At 71.3% G+C, this 19243-nt stretch overlaps 1 protein-coding gene across 5 annotated transcripts in view; it reads left to right on the top strand.

The window, feature by feature from the left end:
- FBRSL1 (fibrosin like 1) overlaps positions 1-19243 on the top strand; it is a 51239-nt gene that overhangs the window by 19727 nt on the left and 12269 nt on the right. For all 5 annotated transcript variants that reach the window (XM_058281178.2, XM_058281177.2, XM_058281176.2 and 2 more), the window contains exons 4-6: positions 1124-1159; positions 8946-8975; positions 18750-18795. In XM_058281178.2, coding sequence (XP_058137161.1) covers positions 1124-1159; positions 8946-8975; positions 18750-18795 — 112 coding nt within the window. The remainder of the gene's footprint in view (positions 1-1123; positions 1160-8945; positions 8976-18749; positions 18796-19243) is intronic.

Raw genomic sequence — 19243 nt, 5'->3', positions numbered from 1 at the left:
GCCTGAGCCCAGGACAGGATGGGGATCCAGAGGGAGGCCCGGGTGGGTGCTGGAGGCGGCGCCGGGCTGCGCCCGAGGCCTGGGTGGAGCAGCCCCGACTCTCCCTGGCCGGGCACGGCCCTGCACGGTGCAGCGGTCCTGGTGAGAAGCTGCTGGCGTGCCCAGGCCGAGTGCCGCGCGCTCCTTCAAGGGCGGCCTCCGTGGAGCAGGCCGGGCAGCTGGCAGCACGAGGCGCCCCTGCCACAGAGGAGGGCAGGCGGAGACTGCCGGGCGGGGGCAGGGGTCCTGAGCTCGGTGCGGCCCGAGGCGCCCACTCTGGAGCGCTGAGCCCAGCAGGGGATCTCCAGCCGCAGAGGGCCCTGCGGGCCGGGGCTACGCCCCTGTCGCCTCGCCTGTTCCCTCCTCAGCCCCCGGGCCTCAGGCCCTGCCCCACAGGCTACGGGAGGCCCTCGGGCCACTTCCTGCATCCTCGCCCATGGTCGTGGCGTGTCAAGCGAAACCCCTCGCCCGCCCAGCACAGGCCCTGCCGTGGCCCCTCTGACGGCTTGGCCCGCCCCCTCCCCGCGTGCCCCCGCAGCCCAGTCCCCAGAAGGCTGCTGCGTTCCGGGGCGCAGCGGGGCCGGGACCGCCGTCCTCGTGGGCTTGGCAACACGTTTCTCCCCATCGAGCCTGCAGTCTTCCGCCGAGCTGGAGCCTCGTACCGCGGTCTCCCTCTGCTGCCCGCCTTCGCATCTTTTGTCCAGCTTCCTCCAGGAGGCCCTCCCTGGCCAGCAGGGCACCTCCCGCACCCTCCAGGGGGCAGCGGTCAGCCGCGGTTCCTACGCCCGCAAGACTGCGCTGCAGGGAAACAGGGTGGTGAGAGCTGCTGGCCCTGGACCGGGACGGTCAGGCCTTCGCCACGTTTGCACTGCCCCCACCGCGTCCGCCACGCGTAGCCCCAGGGCTCGAGAAAGCAGTGTCCTGGCTCTGCGGTGGCTCCTGGGCTGTCTTCAGGGCAGCAGGTCCCAGCCCAGGCTGCCCGAGGCCCACACAGGCCCCGCGTGGAGTCAACCGGGCCCGCCGGGGCCAACGCCCACCTGCACGGTGGCCCGGGCGCACTGACCGCCCTGTGCTTCCTTCGCAGAGCTCGGCGCAGGCGGTCTCCGGAAGAGGCTACTCCGTGAGTGTCCCTGCCCCTCCCCATCTCCGTCCCAGGTGGGGGGTGGGCAGGGCCCCCACTGGGGGACCGAGCGGGGTGGGCCAGGGGGCGGGAAGCTTGTGGCCTTGCACAGAGCCAAGCCCCCTGGGGCGCACGGGGCTTCCTCGTAGACGCGCCTGCGCTCTGGCGACGTCTTGAGCAGCACCGTGTGTGTAGGAGCGCATCTGCCGCTCCTTCCTGAGGCTGCTTTCCGCCCAGTTGCCGTCGGGGCTCAGGGTTCCCGTCAGTGGCTGGGGGGCTGCGGGCCTGCTGGGGGGCTGCGGGCCTGCTGAGGGGTCTGGGGGCCTGTTGGGGAGGCTGGGGGGCTGCGGGCCTCTTAGGGGGCTGGGAGTGTGCTGGGGGGGCTGGGGGCCTGCCGGGGGCCTGGGGGCCTGTTTGGGGACTGGGGGCTTGCTGGGGGGCTGCGGGGGGTTGGGGGTCTGTTGGAGAGACTGGGAGCCTGCTTGGGGGCTGGGGGCTCACTATGGGGGCCCTGGGGGCCTGCCAGGGGATTTAGGGGCCTGCTGGGGGCCTGGGGGCCTTTGGGGGGACTGAGGGCCTTCTGCGGGGCTGGGAGCCCACTGTGGGGGGCCTGGGGTCCTGCCAGGGGGGCTGGGAGCCTGCTGGGGGGGACCTGGGGGCCTGCTGAGGGAGCTGGGGTCCTGCCAGGGGGTATTCGGCCATCCTGCCGGGCATAGCCCCTTCCCCTCCGCTCCGTCCTGGCTTCTCAGCCGCTCGGGAGCAGCCCCGCTTCCCCTCCAGTGGCACTGCAGCCCGGAGTGAGGGGTGCCGGGGGTCCCAGCTGCTGGACCAAGTCACCCCAGGCTTTACGGTGGGTGGGCTGCTGGTCACCCGGCCTGCCCACAGGCCCACACGGGCTGCTGCTCCTGTGTATCTGGAGGAGGCGCAGGTGGCCGTGTGGCAGCTGAGGGGCAGCCCCTTCCTGTTCCAGGCCGGGCAGCGAGTGGACCCCAGCCCTGTCCCAGGACCCTGGCCCTTGGGCGTCTCCCTGGCCGGGCTCTCCCGGCCTCCACCTCAGCCTCCAGGGGCCTCCTGGGCAGGCGTCCTGTCACGTCCTTGCCGGCTGAGCCCAGCTTCCCACCAGTCAGCCACACCCACGGGCTGTGTCTGGGAGCAGCAGCGCAGCCCGTGCCATCCTGGCACCAGCCCCGGGCCAGGGCACTTCAGCGCCACTCTGCGCAGTGGCTCGTCCCAGGCACCGTCGGACGGGGGTGCCAGGCCTACTGCCGTGCGGTCCGGGCGTCCGTGCCCCGGCCTCGGGGCGGCAGGTGTGTGGCGTGGGCGCCCAGCGTGGGGCCCGGCCCTTCCCGCACACAGCGAGCTGGAGCGGTGGTCTCGCACCTGCAGGCGGCTCTGCCCCGGCTGTCCAGGGAGGCTGCGGCCGCGGGGTCCTGGGGGCATTCCTACAGACTGCCGGCTCTGCCGTGCCGAGAAGCACCTGCGACGCCCCCGCCCGCGCCTCCCGGTCCTCGGCGGTGCCTCCCTCAGAAGCTTCTGCGGGCACCCCTGGGAGAGGAGCTGGCGACTGACCGCCAGCACTGCGGCTCCCACCACCACAGCTGCCGGGCACAGGCTCCCCCGAGCCACGGACGGCTGCGCGGCCCAGGGCCTGGCGCGCCGGGGCCTGCTGGGCTGGGGTCTCAGCTGCGACCCGCCTTGACGATGCTGCCGCCCACGAAGCGCCCGTCCCAGCTGTGCACGCGCCAGCTGGGGCCTCTGCACGGGTGGCCTGCCCAGGCGTGGGGCGGCCCCCAGGGCCATCCCGCACCGCGCGTCTGCAGCCCGTGGCGTGGCCTGAGTGGATGCCTCTGTCCGCGCGTGACTGTCTTGGGACGTCTGCTCGTGTCCACGGGCTTGTTTGTGTCTGCGTGTGCTTCTGGGTGTGCCTGACTGCCGTGGGCCTCGTTTCACACATGCCCCGGGGGCTCCCTGCGTGGGGGGTGTGGCCTCGGGGTGTCCATATGGACGGCACGTGTGCTCCGTGCGTCCCCTCGTGCCTGCTCGCCTCCCAGCTAAGGCCCCGGCACAGTGGCAGGGGCTCTGGGCCGTGGGCCCTGCGCTGGCTGGGCCTGGAGCGGGGGCTGTCGCGGGACGCAGCCCACACGTGCCGGCGTCTGCCCGGTGGGCTTGTCTAGGAAGCCTGGCGCAGCCACCGCGGTGAGCCACACACGCTCACCAGCGCCGCGGGGCCCGTTGGCAGGTGTCTTTTTTTGTTGCTTGGAACCAATGACGTAAAGGTCCATTTCTGAGAAGCAGAGAACGGCGGAGGGGGGGTCCTTTACTAACGCGAAATGGGGGCTCGTGGCTCCTGCTGAGGAAGGAAGCGGCGGAGGCTGCCAGCAGGCCCCTGCCACCGTCGGGTGGGTGGAATGCTCTGGAAGGGGCTTTGTGCCAGCAGGTGTGGCAGTAACGAGTTGTGACTCTCACGGCTGACACCTGGGCTCAGTGCACGTGTTTGGAGCCCATCAGTGCGTGCGCCTTGTCCACAGCGCATTCTTGCACGTGGTGGCGCAGGGCAGGGGGGGACTCCTGCCTGGCTGCGTCCCGGGCCCTGAGGCTGGGGTCGAGGCCAGGCCTCTGTCCAGCTGCTGTGTCTGAGCTTGGCCTCGGGGCCCCGTGGCCCCAAGTCAAACCCCTGCCACTGTTCCAGAACCTTCCCCTCCGCCCAGCTCAGGCGCACGGGCCGGGAGTGCCACACCGGGGTCGCCAGCCGCAGGCAAGGGTGGGAGGTGCCTGCAGCCTTCCCCTTACGAGGTGGCGCTCCCGTTGCTGAGCCTGCAGAGCTTGTCCTGCGGCAGCATTGGCCACGCAGGGACTGCGGGAGGCGCGGGCTGCCAGCGGCGTCTCCCGAGTAGCCGGTCGGCCCTGCCTGGGCCTCCAGGGCACAGCCCTCACGGGCCTGCCCAAGGGGCCAGGGCTGGGGGTGCTGCTCAGCAGGGGCTCTCACCAGCCCCCAGGAAGCAGCCCTGGGTTCAACACGCACCCCGGGGCCCTGGGTCCCCACCCCCAGCTGAGGGCGGGTGCGAGTGCTTGGTCAGCACAGCCGCGCGATGAGGGGCCCTGAGCTCAGTGCCACCGTGAGCCCCTGGTGTGACCCTGGGTGCGTGGGTCAGGAGTTGGGGCTCCCCGAGGCCGGCCCGGGATGGCCGGGCTGAGGGCGGGCTGCTGGCAGGTGGCATGTACCAGGGCGGGGGCAGGAGGGCTTGCCCTTTCCTGTCCTTCCCTGTTCCGTCCCTGCCCTTCCCTGTCCCGTCGTGAGCCTGCCACTCTGGGAGGGTGCCAGCCCCTCGCGGAGCGCATGCGCGGTGGGAACTGGGAGGGGCGTCTCGTGGAGAGGACAGCGTGCACCCAGGGCCCCCGACCCTGACGAGTGCGTGCGCCGTGGCCCGCAGGCCGTCCTGGAGGTGCTCGTGCCCACTCCAGGTGCATCCCCAGCAGCCCCACGGCCCGAGGCTGTGCGGACACGGCGCAGCCAGGCCAAGACCCCAGCCCCACCCAGGGCCCTGTCCTCGCTGCAGGGGGAAGGGGCGGGCGGGGCTGTGCCCGGGGCTGCGCTGGCACGGGGTGGCGCTCTGGCGACTGCGCTCCGGCCGTGGACACAGCACACCTTTGCTCTCTGTGCCTTGTTCTCTCCCGTGGGGCGAGGCTGCGGATCTGGTTGTGGAGCTCGGCGCCCCGGGAAGCGCGGCCTGTCCCGAGGCCCTGCTGGCAGCCAGGCCGTCCTGCGGGCAGTACTGGCCCCTCCTGTTGCCCAGGGCTCCTGACCCGCCGCGGGCACCCTGGTCCTGGGCCCCAGCGGGTGGGCAGGTGTGGGGGTCTCGGGTCCCAGGTGCCAGCGCAGTTGCAGATGCCTGAGAACACAGCTCCGTCTCTCTGCCCCCCTCGCGGCGCCCGCCATCGTCCATCTCGCCCCCTCTGCCAGGGGAGGCGGCAAATGGGGCTTTACCCCCACCGAGGCGGGGTCGGAAGGAGGCTTCCCGCCGCGATTCCTGCCCCCGCCCGGGTCTCGGCTCCACTCAGCCCACCGTGCCCTGCTCACCCTTCCTGGGCTGCCCCCGGCCGCTGCCCCTTGTTGGCGCAGCCTGTGCTGCCCATCCCAAAGTGCCCAGAGCACGGGGGAGGCCGCAAGTGCTGGCTCTCGCCCACCGTCGGTTCTCCCTCACCCAGTGAGAACACAGGAACCCAGAGCCGAGCTGGGGAGGCAGATGGACTGAGACCCTGAGGGAGGGGGAGGCCAGGCTCTGCCCGCCCGTCTGTTCGTCGTCCCCTGCAGGGCTGCAGGTGTGCCGCCCACACGGGCCATGCAGGGTGCCTGAGCACACGGGCACTCGTGGGCTGTGATGCCGTGCGGCCGCCCCTGGGCCTCCCCCAGGGGTCCCCTGGCGTCAAGGATGCTGCCCTGGGCCTGGACATGCACTCAGGGGCCCGAGGCCACAAGCGGAGACGCCCATGATCCACCAGCCCAGAGGCCACGCTGAAACCGCAAGCAGCGGCCGGTCACTCTGGGGTGAGTGCAGAGCACCCTGGGAGCACCTGCTCAGGGCTGGGCAGACCCTTGGGTGCTGCGCTGCCGTAGCTCTGTTCCACATCTACATGCGTCAGCTGTGGCGCGTTTCCCTGCGCGTCGCGTACACCCATCTGGTACGGGCACGCGCGGCGCTCCTCAAGGTGTGGGCAGAGCCTCAGGACGGCGTCTGGTGTGACCCTGCAGGTGTCAGTGTGCCCGGGGCCATCGGTGGCTGCTGGTCCTGCCCAGCCAGGCCCGGCCCCTGCCGGCCACGGGAGCCGTGAAGGTCCGCGTCACCTTTGGCTCAGAGGCGCCGACCCTGCCGTGGGGCACCGAGTCCTGCCCTGGGGCCTCGAGGGCTGCTGGGCGCCCTGCCCTCCGTGGCCAAGGTGGCCCTGCTGCACGCAGCCGCCCTCTCCGCTCCCCCTCGGCTGGGTGGGCAGCGGGGGCGGGGCCGGCCTGCAGCGTGGCCTCAGCATTTCCCACCCCAGCTGCCCCCGTGGGGAGGTCCTGTGGGCGGGCAGGGCTGGGCCTCCCTTCCTTGCCCGGCAGGGCGTCTCTGAGCCAGGCGGCACCCCCCCAGCCCTGGGCGGGAGGGGCCGAGGAAGCCAGGCGTTCTCTGCCCAAGCGCCTTTCACGCCCTGGCTGGCCAGCGGGAGGCAGTCGGCGCCTCTTAGCCCCACCTGAAGTGGTGGTGGGGACGGTGGTGGGGACGGCGGCGGCAAGGATGGCCACGGCGACGACGGTGGAGATGGTGTGATGATGGTGACAGTGATGGTGGAGATAACAGTGACGGTGATGGCAGGGACGGCAGCGGTGGAGATGTGATGGCGAGTGTGGTGCTGGTGGTGACGGCGGCGTGACGATGTGACAGTGATGATGGAGGTGACAGTGATGGCAGGGGTGCCCGCGGTGGTGATAGTGGAGACGGTGATGGTGACAGTGACGGTGGAGGTGACAGCGACGGGCTTAGTGGTGCTGGTGGTGACAGCGGGGTGACGATGGTGACGACGGTGGCAGTGGGAGGCCCCGGCAGCAGCTGGCAGGGCCCTTTCCCGTGCTGGAATGAGCTGCAGCGGCTTGAGAGTGCGAAGCCTGCACTCGGCTCTCTGGACTGGGTCCCGTCCGCTGCCTGACTGTGCAGGGCCCTGCGCCGGGGTCTGCAGACGTGGACAGCAGGGCCGTGGCACATGACGTGCCGCCGCGCCAGAGGTGTCTGCGTAGCGCCCGCTGGAAAGCCCTCGCGCCACGCCTGGTCAGATGAGTGAGACCCGCGGCGCCGGCACACGCGGGCTCTGCCCCCAAGCCTGCCCTCGTCCTCTGCTCCTCCCCGAGGGGCTCCTCCCCGGCCTGAGGCCCCGCTTGGACCTGCCTCACCCTGCCCAGGCGCCGCCCCCAGCGCCCTCTGTTCCACACACCACCCCCCACGTCGGGAGGCGCCGGCCTAACCCAGGCGGGCTGCCGTCAGGCCTGGTGGACCCCTGCGTGCTGCGTGCCGTCCGCTGCTGTTAGAGCAGGAGCCCGTGGCCGGGGGAGCGGCCACAGCCGCAAGGCGCTGAGTGGGGCGGCCTGGAGCATGGCCTGGAGCACGGCCTGGAGCGCGGCCAGGGCCTCTTGGGTGCACCACGCCTCGCTGCTGGGGCCGGGGTCCCGGGCGCGCCCTCACACGTGCAACGTGGGAGCTACCTCTGGGGACCGGCCCAGTCGGGCACTTTGGTCAGCACGATGACCGGGGAGGAGGGGGCCTGACGGGGCTGCTGAGAGGCCACTGCCCACGGCCAGGGCGCCAGCGCATGACCACCTAGCCTGTGCCCACATACCGCCATGCCAGCGCCCCCAGTGCTGGTGCCCAGGCCCCCCAGCCCGCAGCCCCCTCAGCCGTGCCCGCTCACCGTGGGGCTCCCAGGGCAGGCCGCAGCATGAGGCGCAGCGGTCAGCGTGTGGGCTGGGGGCCGTGCGGGCCGAGGTAGGCCCTGGATCCCACCCACCCCGGGGACTGGCCCACCTTCACTTAGGGCCCTGCTGCCAGCACTGACCAGGGCCCCTGGGGGCACAGGCGCTCCAGCGGCGCCCACGAGGCCCAGCTCCCTCGGGCCGGCAGGAGGCTGGTTGTGGCCATGGATCACAGACCCAGGAGCCGGCGCAGCCCGAGCGGTGCGCACAGCCCCCGCCGCCCACCGCACCACCCCACGCAGCCCCCGCCGCCCATCGTGTCAGCCCACGCGCCCTCCTCCCCTACGCCCACGGCGCCGCCCCACGCACCCTCCCCGCCGCGCCCCATGCAGTTTGGTGGAAGACCTGGGCTGCCGGGCGGCAGAGGCCATCTCCCAAGCGGCGGTCATCCTCATCAGAAACGGGGCTTCGTAACTGCCTCGACCGCTGGGGCGGCGCGCGGCGCGTCCCTTAGGAATTGGCCAGCTTTGTTGTTGAGCACGACAGCCGGGGGCACGGCGGGCGGCGGCGTGGCTCAGTTGCCACGTTAATCAAGTGGGGCACAATGCGCAAAATGAGCGGCGAGCACCCCTGCAGCCGCGCCGCCCCGTGTCTTGGAGGGTTTATGTTTAGCAGGATAACCCGTTCGACGTGAACGTGGACCGTGACTGCAGCTGCCGGGGCGGGAGTTTGCTTTTATCCATTCGGGGGAAGTCCCATGACTTCAGAGCAGCAGGTGCGGTCTTCCGCTGGTCAGTGGGGGGCGCCTGCAGGCTGCGCACGAGGGGCGGGCCTGGCCCCTCTGCCTGCCCCTTCCTCCAGGAGGGGTGTGGCTGCCCTCGGCTCCCAAGCCCGGGCTCTCCCCGTCTGGGCCTGCAGGGCTGGGGTCCCCTGCCCCTGCACTCGGGCACAGGCCCAGCAGGGGTGGTGGAGGTGGGCTCGTGCCTCTCCCAGGGGGGCCTGGGGGGCCAGCAGGGCAGGTGGGGACAGCGTCTCACCCGGGAGGCCTCTGGGCTGACTCGGCGTTTGGGGGCCTTGGGGCGAGGGGCTCCCAGCGTCATGTCCTGCCCTGAGACCTGTGTCCCGGGGAGGTGGGGTGGGGGCTGGCCCGGGTGGGAGGGGGCCTCGCCCACACCAGTTTGCACTGGCCTGCTGGGGACACGGGCCCCTCCCATCTCACCTGCCTTACCACGGCGCGCCCTGGGGCTGCCTTTCCCTGGCTCCTGCCCCCTGCGTCTGGGTGGCCGCCTCCGGGGCAGTGCTGGGGTGGGAGTGCCGCACTAACTTCTTTCTCTGTGTCCCCCGCAGTGTGACGGCGAGAGCGACATGGACGACAAGGTAAGCCTGCCCCGCCCCCGGCCCCTGATCACCCCGGCAGGGCATGGGCCCGACCTGGGCTCTCCCGCTGGGGGCTGGGGGCGGGCCCGTGGCAGCCCCCGAGATGGGCGCCAGCCTTGCCCACGTGGCGCCAGGAGGCGGTGCCATGGCTGGGAGCGTGGCCGGCAGCCTGGGCGTACCTGGCTGGGCCCTGTGCTTGGGGCGGCCGCGGTGCCCTGCGGCCCAGCCCTCTCCGGTCCAGCGGGCCGTGCTCGGGGCCAGAGCCATCGTGTCCCACGGAGACCAGAGGCTTCCCGTGGCAGCGGCACGTTCATGGGTCACTGTCAGCTGCCGACTTCACGAGCGGTCACGTCCCACCACTGGAGATCTCAGCCGCTCGAGCCCCTGGCCGAGGACACGCAGCCGTGGCTGCCCTTCTTGTCCCCAGAGCCCAGCTGGGGGTCTCCTGGGCCCCAGTGCCTCCCGAGACCAAGGCCGGGGGACGGCGGGGCCTGTGGGTCTCCAGCAGGTGCTGAGGGGCACGCGCTGTGCCTCCCGTGGTGAGCAGTGGGGACCTGTGGGGAGCAGGCCCGCCCTGCTGGGGACGCCGTCACGCTGACATGCCAGCGCTTGGCCTGCTCGCGGGCACACGGGTGGCAGCTCGGGGAGCCTCAGGGTGGCCAGGGCTGCGTGGGGGCACCCAGGCTGCAGCGGGGTCGGGCGCCTCTGCACCTGGGCCCTGAGGAGGGGCTACTGCAGTCAGCAGCAGTGCTGCCTGGGCACAGGGAGTGCGTCCCGGCTGAGGGACGGCGGGGCGGAGGCCCGGGCAGCGTGAGGAGCCGCGGCTGGGTGAGTGCGAGTCCTCGTGGGACAAGGAAACGGGGTCCTGGGCGAACCAGCAGCGGCAGCCCAGTCCCCGCGCCCCCAGAGACCGCCAGCGGCCCTCGCCCAGCGCTCCACATCCAGCTCAGCTGGCACCGGCTGGAGAGAGGCCAGGGCAGCGGGCATGGGGCCCGGCCCTGGGGGCAGAGCCTGGGGGTGGAAACAAGCGCCCAGGCCTGCTGGGGCAAGCGCCGGGTGTCGGTGGGAGCTGGCTCTCGCAGCTCGGACAGCAAGGGTCTCGGCCTGCCAGGGGCCGCAGGAGCTCCGGGTCTGCGTCCCAGGCCACTAATGGGCATAGCACGTTCCTGGGGCATCCAGGAAGGGCAGGAGCTGAGCAGAGAAGGTGAGAGGGGAGGTGGGGTCCCAGAGAGTAAGAGCCGACAGTCGTGAGCTCGGAAAGCTGCCAGGCTCAGGTGTGGGCACAGGCTCGGGTACCGGCATGGGCTCAGCTGCAGGCTCAGGTGGAGGCATAGCCTCAAGTGTGGGCTCAGGTGTGGGTGTAGATCAGGTGCAGATCAGGTGCAGGCACAGGCGTGGGCACAGCCTCACGTGCAGGCGCAGATGTAGCAGGCTCAGGTACGTGCTCGCTGTAACTGTTGACTTCAGAGAAAGAGGCCCCCTCGCCCAGAGAACGACGGCGTCAGCACACTGGGACCGCGCCCCTCACTCCGCGTAGGCCTGGCCAGGGGTGCCCTGCAGAAGCGGCAGGTCCTCACCAGCGTCCGGCAGCCCCTGCCGCCGCACTGACCAGAAGCTCGTTACACAAAAGCGGGCAGACATGTGGCGGAGCCGGCACGCCGCCCTTGTGGCCACCTCGAGCTCACGGCTGCTTTGCGGGGTGGGTGTTCTCGGGAGCCCGAGGCTGCCCTGGAGGCCGCAGGGCCGAGGACACGCCGAGCCCTCCACCCTCACCCGCGTCCATGAAGGACAGCAGGGGCCTCTGTGCTGCCCAGCCGCCCCTCAGCTGGCGAGAGGTCAACGCCCCCGCAGAGGCTGGGGCCCTCCTGGCCCCCCTGCTGCCTCCCCAGGGGCTGCCCCCCAGGAGCCCCCGCACAGCTGGGCGGGCCCCGAGCGCAGTGGCTGGGGCCAGCTCCACACAGCCGCTCCGCGCACAAGCCCGGGAGCGCGCACTCCCTCCACCAGGTAACGGGACGACACAAGCCGAGGGCTGCGGCACCAGTGCCCGCCTGGGCTGCCTGGGGTGGGGGGGCTTTGGGGCCCTGACCGGGCTGAGCTCCTGCGCACTGACCGCTTGAAGAGGGTCCGGACGGGGTGGGGGAGTGTCCTGGGCTCGGCTGCCCTAGGGCCCTGCGGCAATTTGGGCAGCTGCCCGGAAGGCTCTCTGCGTTTCCACGCCCGGGTGAGCTTGGGCTCCCCCTGCCTGTGGGCGGCAGGCACCCTCCAGCCGGGCTGCCCTCGCAGGGGCCCTGCGCGGCCTCAGGGCTCCGCTCCCATCCCTGCCCCGGCAGAAGGCCTGACGCCCGCTGTGGCCTGCAGGTTCTTCCCACCCACCCCCTGGCTTTCGGGGCTCGGGTCCAAGACGGTGGTGCGTCCCCATCGGCAGGAGCCGTCTCTGGGTGCTGCAAGTCGCCCCGTTGACTTTGTTCTAGCACCTGGAGGTGCAGGCGTGGGCTCTGGGCGGGTGGGACGGGGCCACCACTTCCGTCTTCCCTCTCCTCCGCCAGCCTCGGCAGGGGTCTTCCAGCCTCAGCGTCACCTCTTGGGCTGGGTAGGTGGCCACGGCACCTGACGTCACGTCTGTATCCCATCTTTGGGGTCATTTCTTTGTAGAGATTTATCAAGCATCTCCTGCATGCGAGTTCTTTCCAGGAACTGGCAAAATGTCCAGAGCGGGTGAGGGGCGCAAAAAGGGGTGAGGCAGGAGCCGAGGCAGCTCACAGCAGTCCCCCGGGAGGTTTCCTTTGGGCAAGAGTGAGTCCTTGTCGGGGTTCACGTCCCCCGGCCAGTGCGGCTGCCCAGCCCGTGGCCTCCCTCCGCTGTGCTCCCTGGGGCGGCCGTGGGGCTCTGCTCCGGGTCGAGGTGCAGGCGGGCGTTTTGGGGACCTTGCCAGGCCTCTGGCCAGGTAGCAGCAGCTCGGGAGGCCCTGACGGCCAGGCCGGAACGGTCGGACAGACGGATGAGCGGCAGATGGACTGAGGTTCCCAGGCCTCCTGCCAGACGCCCGCCAGGCCTGCGGGGAGGGACACACAGAGCTGCCGGGTCTCGGACGTGTCGAGCGGGGGCGCGCAATGGACCCCTCGGCCACGCCTGCACACCCACCAGCACCGTGCCTGGCAGCAGGAAGCGCATGGGCTGCGAGGTGGGGCTGCACAGAGCCGGGAAAGCGGCGAGGGCGGCGTGGGCTCGCGGCTGCTGCGCCGTGTAGGCAGCTGCTCGACGCCAGACCCCCCACCGCCCCAGCCCGATACAGCCTAGGGGACCCTCCAGCGATCTGCACAGCGCGGCCCGGAAGGAGGCAGGCGGGCGCAGGGTGGGCATGCAGGGCGCTGGGGCTGGCGGAACCAGCTGTCACCTGCGGGCTGCAGGCTCCTCGGGGCATCCAGCGCAGCCCTGGAGAGCTCCACCTGGCACGCCGAGGAGGCGCAACGAGCCCGCCCTAAGTGGGAGCGTCTGCCGCGGGGGACAGCCCAGCCCCAGCAGGAGCCCAGCGGGCGCATCCGAGGTGGCGGCACCCAACTCCGGGGTTGCTCCTACCCTACTGTTGGAAAGTTCTGCCTGCAGTGAGCCCACTTTTCCTACTAGAATGGGAGCACTGGCTTCTAGAGTCAGCCAGACTATGCTGAGGAGAGCATGGCTTGAGGGCCTGGCCACCTGCCCACCCCCAGCACCCAGCCTGCCCCCAGCCTGTCCACCTGCACGGCCCCCGCTGCCACCCCTCACCGCAGTCCTTGGGCAGGACCCCCTGCCCGGCCTCGTGCTTTCGCCTGTGGCAGTCCCTACTGTGGCTGTGGGGACTGTCAGGCGCATGAGACGTGCAGCACCCGGGGCCCCGGGGAGCCTCGGAGCTCCTGCAGCTGAGCTCCCGGCGGGTTCTGGAAGGGCTGCCCCTGGCGTGCCTTCTCCGACGCACGCACACAACATGCACTGCGTCCTGCAACGCGGGGGCTCCTCCACCGCAAGTGCAGGGGAGCTCGTCTTGGCCCCCAGGAACGGGCTTGTCGTGGGGGGCGGGCAGAGCCTTGGAGCACCCGCTTGAGGGCAGGGGTCCCCAGGGGCTATCTCGTGACTCACGGCCTAATGGGTGTGGTTAGCGCGTCTCCGCGCCTCTTTCAAGCTGCGGTCAGCGCTGTGTGCTGAAACCTGAAGCGCCGCGCCCACAGCCCTGCCGGTCCCCACCTGGACCCTCCCTGTCTCCCGTCCCACGCCGTCCCGCGTGGCCTGCCTGAGGGGCAGTGCCTGTTGGCCAGCGGAGGGTGGGCGCTCAGGGCAGGGCCCAGGGCCACGCAGCTGGTGCCCCGGCCCTGCATGCTCGGCTGAGGCCCCTGCCGTGTGCCCTCTGCATCTCCCCGTGACGATGCCAGGTGCGCTGTAATACGGTGCTGAGTGCCCGGCTCGGGCCAGCCTGCCTCTGAAAACCGCGCTCACGCCGAAGTGCGTGCTTCCGAGTGAGCGGTTGCTCTCCAGCACTGCCAGGGTTTCTCTCAATCAGGTAGTTCTGTTCCGTTTTCTTTCTAAGTAAAATTAAAGACAGGCTGGCCCCAGGTTCTTTAAAGTCTAAGTTTACTCCCAAACGAGAGGAGGGGCTGGCAAGCTCAGCCGTGCGGAGCCGCCAGGAGGTCTTCCAGGCACTTTTCACACGTCCATCAGGATTGCCAGGGGTGGGCTGAACAGCCAGGGCTTCAGGGGCAACAGACGGGGCTGTGGGGGCAATGGGGGCTATGGGGGTAGAAGGTAGAGCTGCAGGAGCAGTGGGGGCTGCAGGGGCAACAGAGCAGCAGTGGAGCTGCAGGGGACAGCCGGGAGACTGGGGGGGGGGCAGAAGAGGGACTGCAGGGGCGCAGGGGGGTTGCGGGGGCAACAGGCAGTGCTGCAGGGGTAATGGGGGGACAGACAGGGGCTGTGGGGGCAGCGGGGGGCAACCGAAGCAGAACCCACGGGATCTGTACATGCTGAGAGGCTTGTTGGGAGTGGCACACCCGGGTGCCGTAGGGCGGGCACCAAGTGGGGCGTGGCGGTGGCGAGGTCGCCGGGAGAGGCTGGCGCTCTGCGCTGCTGCAGTCAGCCCTTCCCCCTCTGCGGCCCGCTGCCTGGTCGCCCCCTGTTGGCTTGGACATCACCGGCCACCTACGCCATCAGCTAACGACTCAAATCACAAGATAGCCTCTGTGTGGCTGGCCAGTGCTTGCCTGACGGAACGCCTTGCCCCTCGCCTGGCCAGGCAGACACGGGAGGCGGCTATGGCAGCTGGCAGCAGCGCGGCCTCGCTGGACAGGCATGACCGTTCGGGTGTTGACCACAGCATCGGCCACTCAGCTCACAGCAGGGCCTGCAGGTTTACGGGGGAGACAGTGCTCAAGTAGTGTGTGTACACGTGTGTAGTAGGAAAAGGAGCACAGAGCGTTTGGTAAATAACTAAACAACAAATCTCAGAATAACCTCAAGCCTGACCCTGGCCCGCAAATCGCCCCCGCAGCCTGCTGTGCCGGCAGTTTCTTCTGTGCTGTTGCAGTTTCTCTGCGCCCAGCAGAACGTCTGCTGCCAGGTGCGGCTGCCTTTCGAGGAGGGAGCGCCGGCCACTGTGCGCAGCGCCGCGCGGGCCGCACTGCTGCCTGGGGGCCGGCGCCCGCAGTGGCCGACCGCCGCGGCCTTGCCCAGCCTGGCACGGTGTTCAAGCCCAGGCGTGGCTGCTCCGCTGCCCGGGCCGCCCGAGCCTGGGCTCTGCAGCAGGGTCCCTGGGCCAGTCCTGGCCACCGCACCCCAGCCCCGCCGCGCTGCCGCCTTTTCTTCGTGGCGCTCATCCGGGGCTCTTGTCGGCTCCCGGATAGAGCAGGAGGACCCCGGCGCGGCCGCGTGCCCGCACCTATGGGCGGAAGCCCCGAGGATCCGCCGGTCTGCGCTGAAGCCGGCCGCCCCGTGCGTCCAGCAGCTGGCCCGGAGCGGCGGTGGCGTTGAGGGCGGGCGCGCAGGAGCGTGAAGCCCGTTCTCTACGTGATGAAACCGGGCCCGAGCCGGGAACCTCAAGTCAGCGCCTCCACCCGGCCGGGATGCGCCCCCACGCCGCGCACGAGGCTCCCTCGGACCCGGAGGGATCCGGGCCTCGGGGCTGGATTGGTCGGGTCTGGCCGCCCCGCCCCCGCGCTCGCCGCCGCCCGCGCGCTCCCGCGCCGCGCCCGCAGCCTCCGGACCCGGGACTCGTGCCCCGACGGCGGCCCGGAGCGCCCAGGGCGCGCGGCCGAGGAGCGCGCGCCGGGGAGGGGCGGGCCGCCGGCGCCCCGCGCGGCGCCCCCACGTCCGTGCCGTCCAGCTGCGGCCCAGGACTAGGGGCAGTCGCCTGCGAAGCTCGGGGGAGCCGGGGCCCGCGCGGTGAGTGCGCTCCGCGGGCTCAGGGAGGGAGCGGGACTTCGGGGAGCCGGTGGGCGCACGTGGCGAGCGCGCGGGGCGCACAGCGGGGCGGGGGGCGCGCGCCTTTGTCTGCGCGGGGCGCGGACGCCACCGCGCCCTCCTCCCGACCCAGGCGGCCGCTCACCTGCGCCTAGCTGGAGCTCTTTGTCTGGGGCGGGGCGGGGCGGGGCGGGGCGGGGCCGGGCCGCGTGTCCCCCCGAGCCCGCCCCGGGGTCCGGGTTGCCCGGACAAAGCGCGGGGACGTCCGCGCCGCCGGCCTGTGCCTCGCACCTGAGGGGTGTGAGCGCCCGCAGCCCCCATCTGCCACGTCTAGGGTCAGTGCCAGGAGCACTGGGTCACATCCCTGCGCAGAGTCCTCGGGAAGGCCGGGGCCCGGGTCTGGGGGCTGCGCAGCGCTGCCCACCCTTCTGGGCCTGCCTGTCAGGTGCCTGCACTTTACCCGGTGCACTGGCCGCGGCAGCCCAGCCGCCTTGGAGCCCCAGGTCCCGGCCTCGACTTCTTTCCTCCCCTGGATGGAGTTGTGGACTTGGAGCCCGCAGAGGGAGGGCTTTCCCTGGCTTTGGGGGACGCAGTGGCTGGACTGAGAAGAGGGGCGTCGCCCAGGCCAAGGCCCAGAGGGTCCCCCGTGCAGCCGGGAGCACGGTGCTCAGCTGGCGGCCTGAAGCCCACTCCCCTGCAGCGCGTGGCCCCCTGGCCGAGCCCCGGCCCCCATCCCAGGCGCGAACTGGGAGGCCTTTCCCTGAGCTCTCCGTTCCCCCAGCCCATGCAGGCGGGCGGCCCCAGGCGCCTTTTCCCTGTTCTGCCAGCCCCGGCCTCCTACCTACTGCTGGTTCCCTTGCAGGCGAGGGCTGCGGAAGGTTCTGGAAGCCTCATGGCAGGCGGCTGCTCCTGCTTCCTGCACCCACAACTCCTTTTCTTTGCCTGTTGGTCAAGTGCTAAGAAGCCCCTTGGCAGCCTGAGGGCTGCAGAGCAACCACCAGGGAGGCCTCAGGGTGCATTGGGGATCACCGCTGCCCACCAGTGCACAGCTGTGGGGGCACCAGCCGGCAGAGCGGGCACCAGCAACATGGGCGACGGCCGGGGTCCTGTGTGGGACTGCAGGGTGTGGGCGCGGGGCCAGGCAGCCAGGAAAAGCGGGGTCCTGCTCGGGGCCGGTGGAGGGCACCAGGGGCCTCTGGCAGGGCGGCCTGTCTGCAGAGAACAGACCTCCCCGGCGGCCCCCGGCCCGTGGGGTGGGGCTGCTGGGGGCCGCAGGGGCCTGGGGCTGGGCCCCGGGGTGGGAACACAGGTCTTGGTTCAGGGGCAGCGGGCAGACCCCTGCCCCCTCCCCGTCCTTCTCATATCCCATACCCATTTTTTGGTCTTGGAAGGGGACAAGGCACCTTGTGGCCCACCCCACATGGCCACCAGATGGGGTGGCTGGGGGCTGCAGTGAAGGTCCCTGGGGCTCTCGGCACCCGCGCCCGCTGTGCCTTCCGAGGGTCCTGGGGAGGGAGCCTCCAGAGCCCTCTCGTCGGGTCTCTGCGGCCGGGGGCCCCAGGGGTGTCGCAGGAGGTGGAGCTGCCGTGGTGGGGGCGCCTGGGCCCTGGCTAGTGGGGTCCCCCAAGAAGAGGCTCCCTGGCCACGCAGCGTCACGGCCTTGGCCATCCACATCTGGCGCGGGGCAGGCTTCCCAGCCACGTTGCTGCCTGGCACCTCAGCCTGCCACGAGGGCGCTCCTGCACAATGAGCCCGTGGACCTGGGGCTCAGGCAGGGCCAGCGGGCTGCAGCCCAGGCAGGACTCCTGCCCAGGCCGGCCATCTCCCCTCCGCTCCTCACACGGCCCCTTTTCATCTGCCTCTCTTTGAGGCGCTCGTGCCGTCACAGGCGCTTGGCATCACTGGCCTGGGCGGGGGGCAGGAGGAGGCACCCGTGAGGCGGGGCGTGATGCGTCCTGGGGCACAGCAAGGCACTCAGGCCACCCGTCAGGGCTGTGAGGCCGTGGCCCTGGGAGGGGCAAGGACGGAGGGTCGGGTCCCCGCGCTTGCAGCAGGCCCCCTGCCCCGGGTCCACAGCTACGCCACTCGTTGTGCCCGCCCTATGCCTCCCGCCCACGCCTGCACGCCACCGCTGGCCCCTCGCCGGAGAGCCACCGCAGTCCTCGCTCTGCTCCTCGGCTCGTTCCCCACGCGGGGCCTGGTACACGGTCGTGCCTGGGGGCCACTTCTGCCCGCCGTCACTGGGGCAACCAGGGCGGGCACCCGCCACGGGGGTCTGTGCCGGGGTCTCGGGCTTTCAGGGCCCTGCCACATCGCTGCCGCTTTGTGGTTTGAGCTTCCGTGAGGCGCTCGGAAAGGGCTTCTCCCTCCCTCAGAGCAGGACGGGCGCCGAGCTCCCCCGCGGCGTTGGCGTCTGCAGCGCCGGGGCGGGCCGGTTCCTGGGCACTGCGTCCCCCCAGCAGGGAGTGCTTGTGCACATTTCACCACGTGACCCCTTTCCCCTGCGCGACACGCCGCCTCCAGCGCGGGCTTCTCCTCCGCTGCGCCTCCGCCCTCGTGCCACGCAGTGCTCGCTGACTTCATCGCTAACCACCCCAGAAAGTGCTCTCCCTGCTTCCACCCATCTGCCCCCACTCCCAGTGACCGCGGGCCGCTTCCCGACGTGTGTGAAAATGTTCTAGAGCTCTGTGCAGACGGTGCTGCTCCATGTGTGCTGCCTGCCTGCGGCGGCACATCCGCAGCTCCTCTGGTGGGTGGTGGTGGGGCAGCTGTGCCCTCTGGGCTGCCCTCCGGCCCCTTCTCGACGACGCTGGCTCCTGCCCCTGGACTTGGGCGCTGCCACGTGGCCTGAGAACAGCCGCCCTGGCTCCCTCTCGCGGCGGCGCCTTGTTTCTGCTGCGTTTTGGCGACGAGAGGGCTCCGAGCTCGTGCCCCTCCCTGAAAGCCAAAGCGTGCCCCACGGAGCCCTGCGGTCGCCCCTCTTCCCGAGGCCACTGGACGTGTGCACGTGTGTGGACGCGTGTGCCTGTGGGAGCGCCTTGCGGCCACGTGCCCTGCTCGTGTTCTGGGCCCCCCTTGCTGTGCCAGCCGAGCAGCCAGCCCACTGGTCACCGCCCTGGGTGACGGCCCACCCCACCCAAGTGACAGGGCGCCTTCCTGGTGGTCCGCTCTTCCAGTTCTTTCTCCGTCACCCTTGTGCTCAGCCGGGCACTGGTCCTGCCCCACCCCCGTGCCATGGCCTGAGCCCTGGAGAGGGCGCTGGGGGGCGTGTGTGTGCACGGGGGCGCTCGTTCTCCCAGGTCTGGCGTGGGGCCCAGCCCCGCGCCCGGCCTCACCCCCGCTTTCTTGCAGGCGTCGGTGGGCTCCGAACAGCTCTTTGCCCCGGCAGCCGGTGAAGGTAAGCGGGCGCAGCCAGCCCTGCCTCGGCCTTGCGGGGGGCCGGCTTGCTCCCGGTGTGGAGGCCACGAGGATGTGCTCCCCAACCTCGCTGGGAGGAGGGAGGCAAGGCCGGCGGGCGGGGGTGGGTGGGAGTGGACCTGGTGGGGCGGGCGGGTGTGGCTGTAGATGGGTGCAGGCAGGCGGTGGGGGGGGCGTGGACGTGGTGGGGCGGGCAGGTGTGGTAGGTGGGGGCAGGCGTGGACGTAGGTGTGGGCGTGGGGGACAGGCATGGTGGGCACTGGCCGCTCCCCGTCGGGGTGGGCTCTAGGACCCGTGGCGGTGTCCGGGTTGGCCTGGGGGGGGGGGCGCTCCCTGGCAGCGGGGAGCTGCGCGGATCGCGCCCTCTCAGCTTGGCCAAGCCCCCGGCCGCTCTGGGGAGCAGTCTGCACAGCGGGTCCCCATGCCGG

This window comes from Dasypus novemcinctus, chromosome 19 (assembly GCF_030445035.2).
Source record: "Dasypus novemcinctus isolate mDasNov1 chromosome 19, mDasNov1.1.hap2, whole genome shotgun sequence".
NCBI classification, from domain to species: domain Eukaryota; kingdom Metazoa; phylum Chordata; class Mammalia; order Cingulata; family Dasypodidae; genus Dasypus; species Dasypus novemcinctus.
Note: the sequence above shows the minus strand (reverse complement) of the source record. Positions and strands in the feature narration are given on the sequence as shown.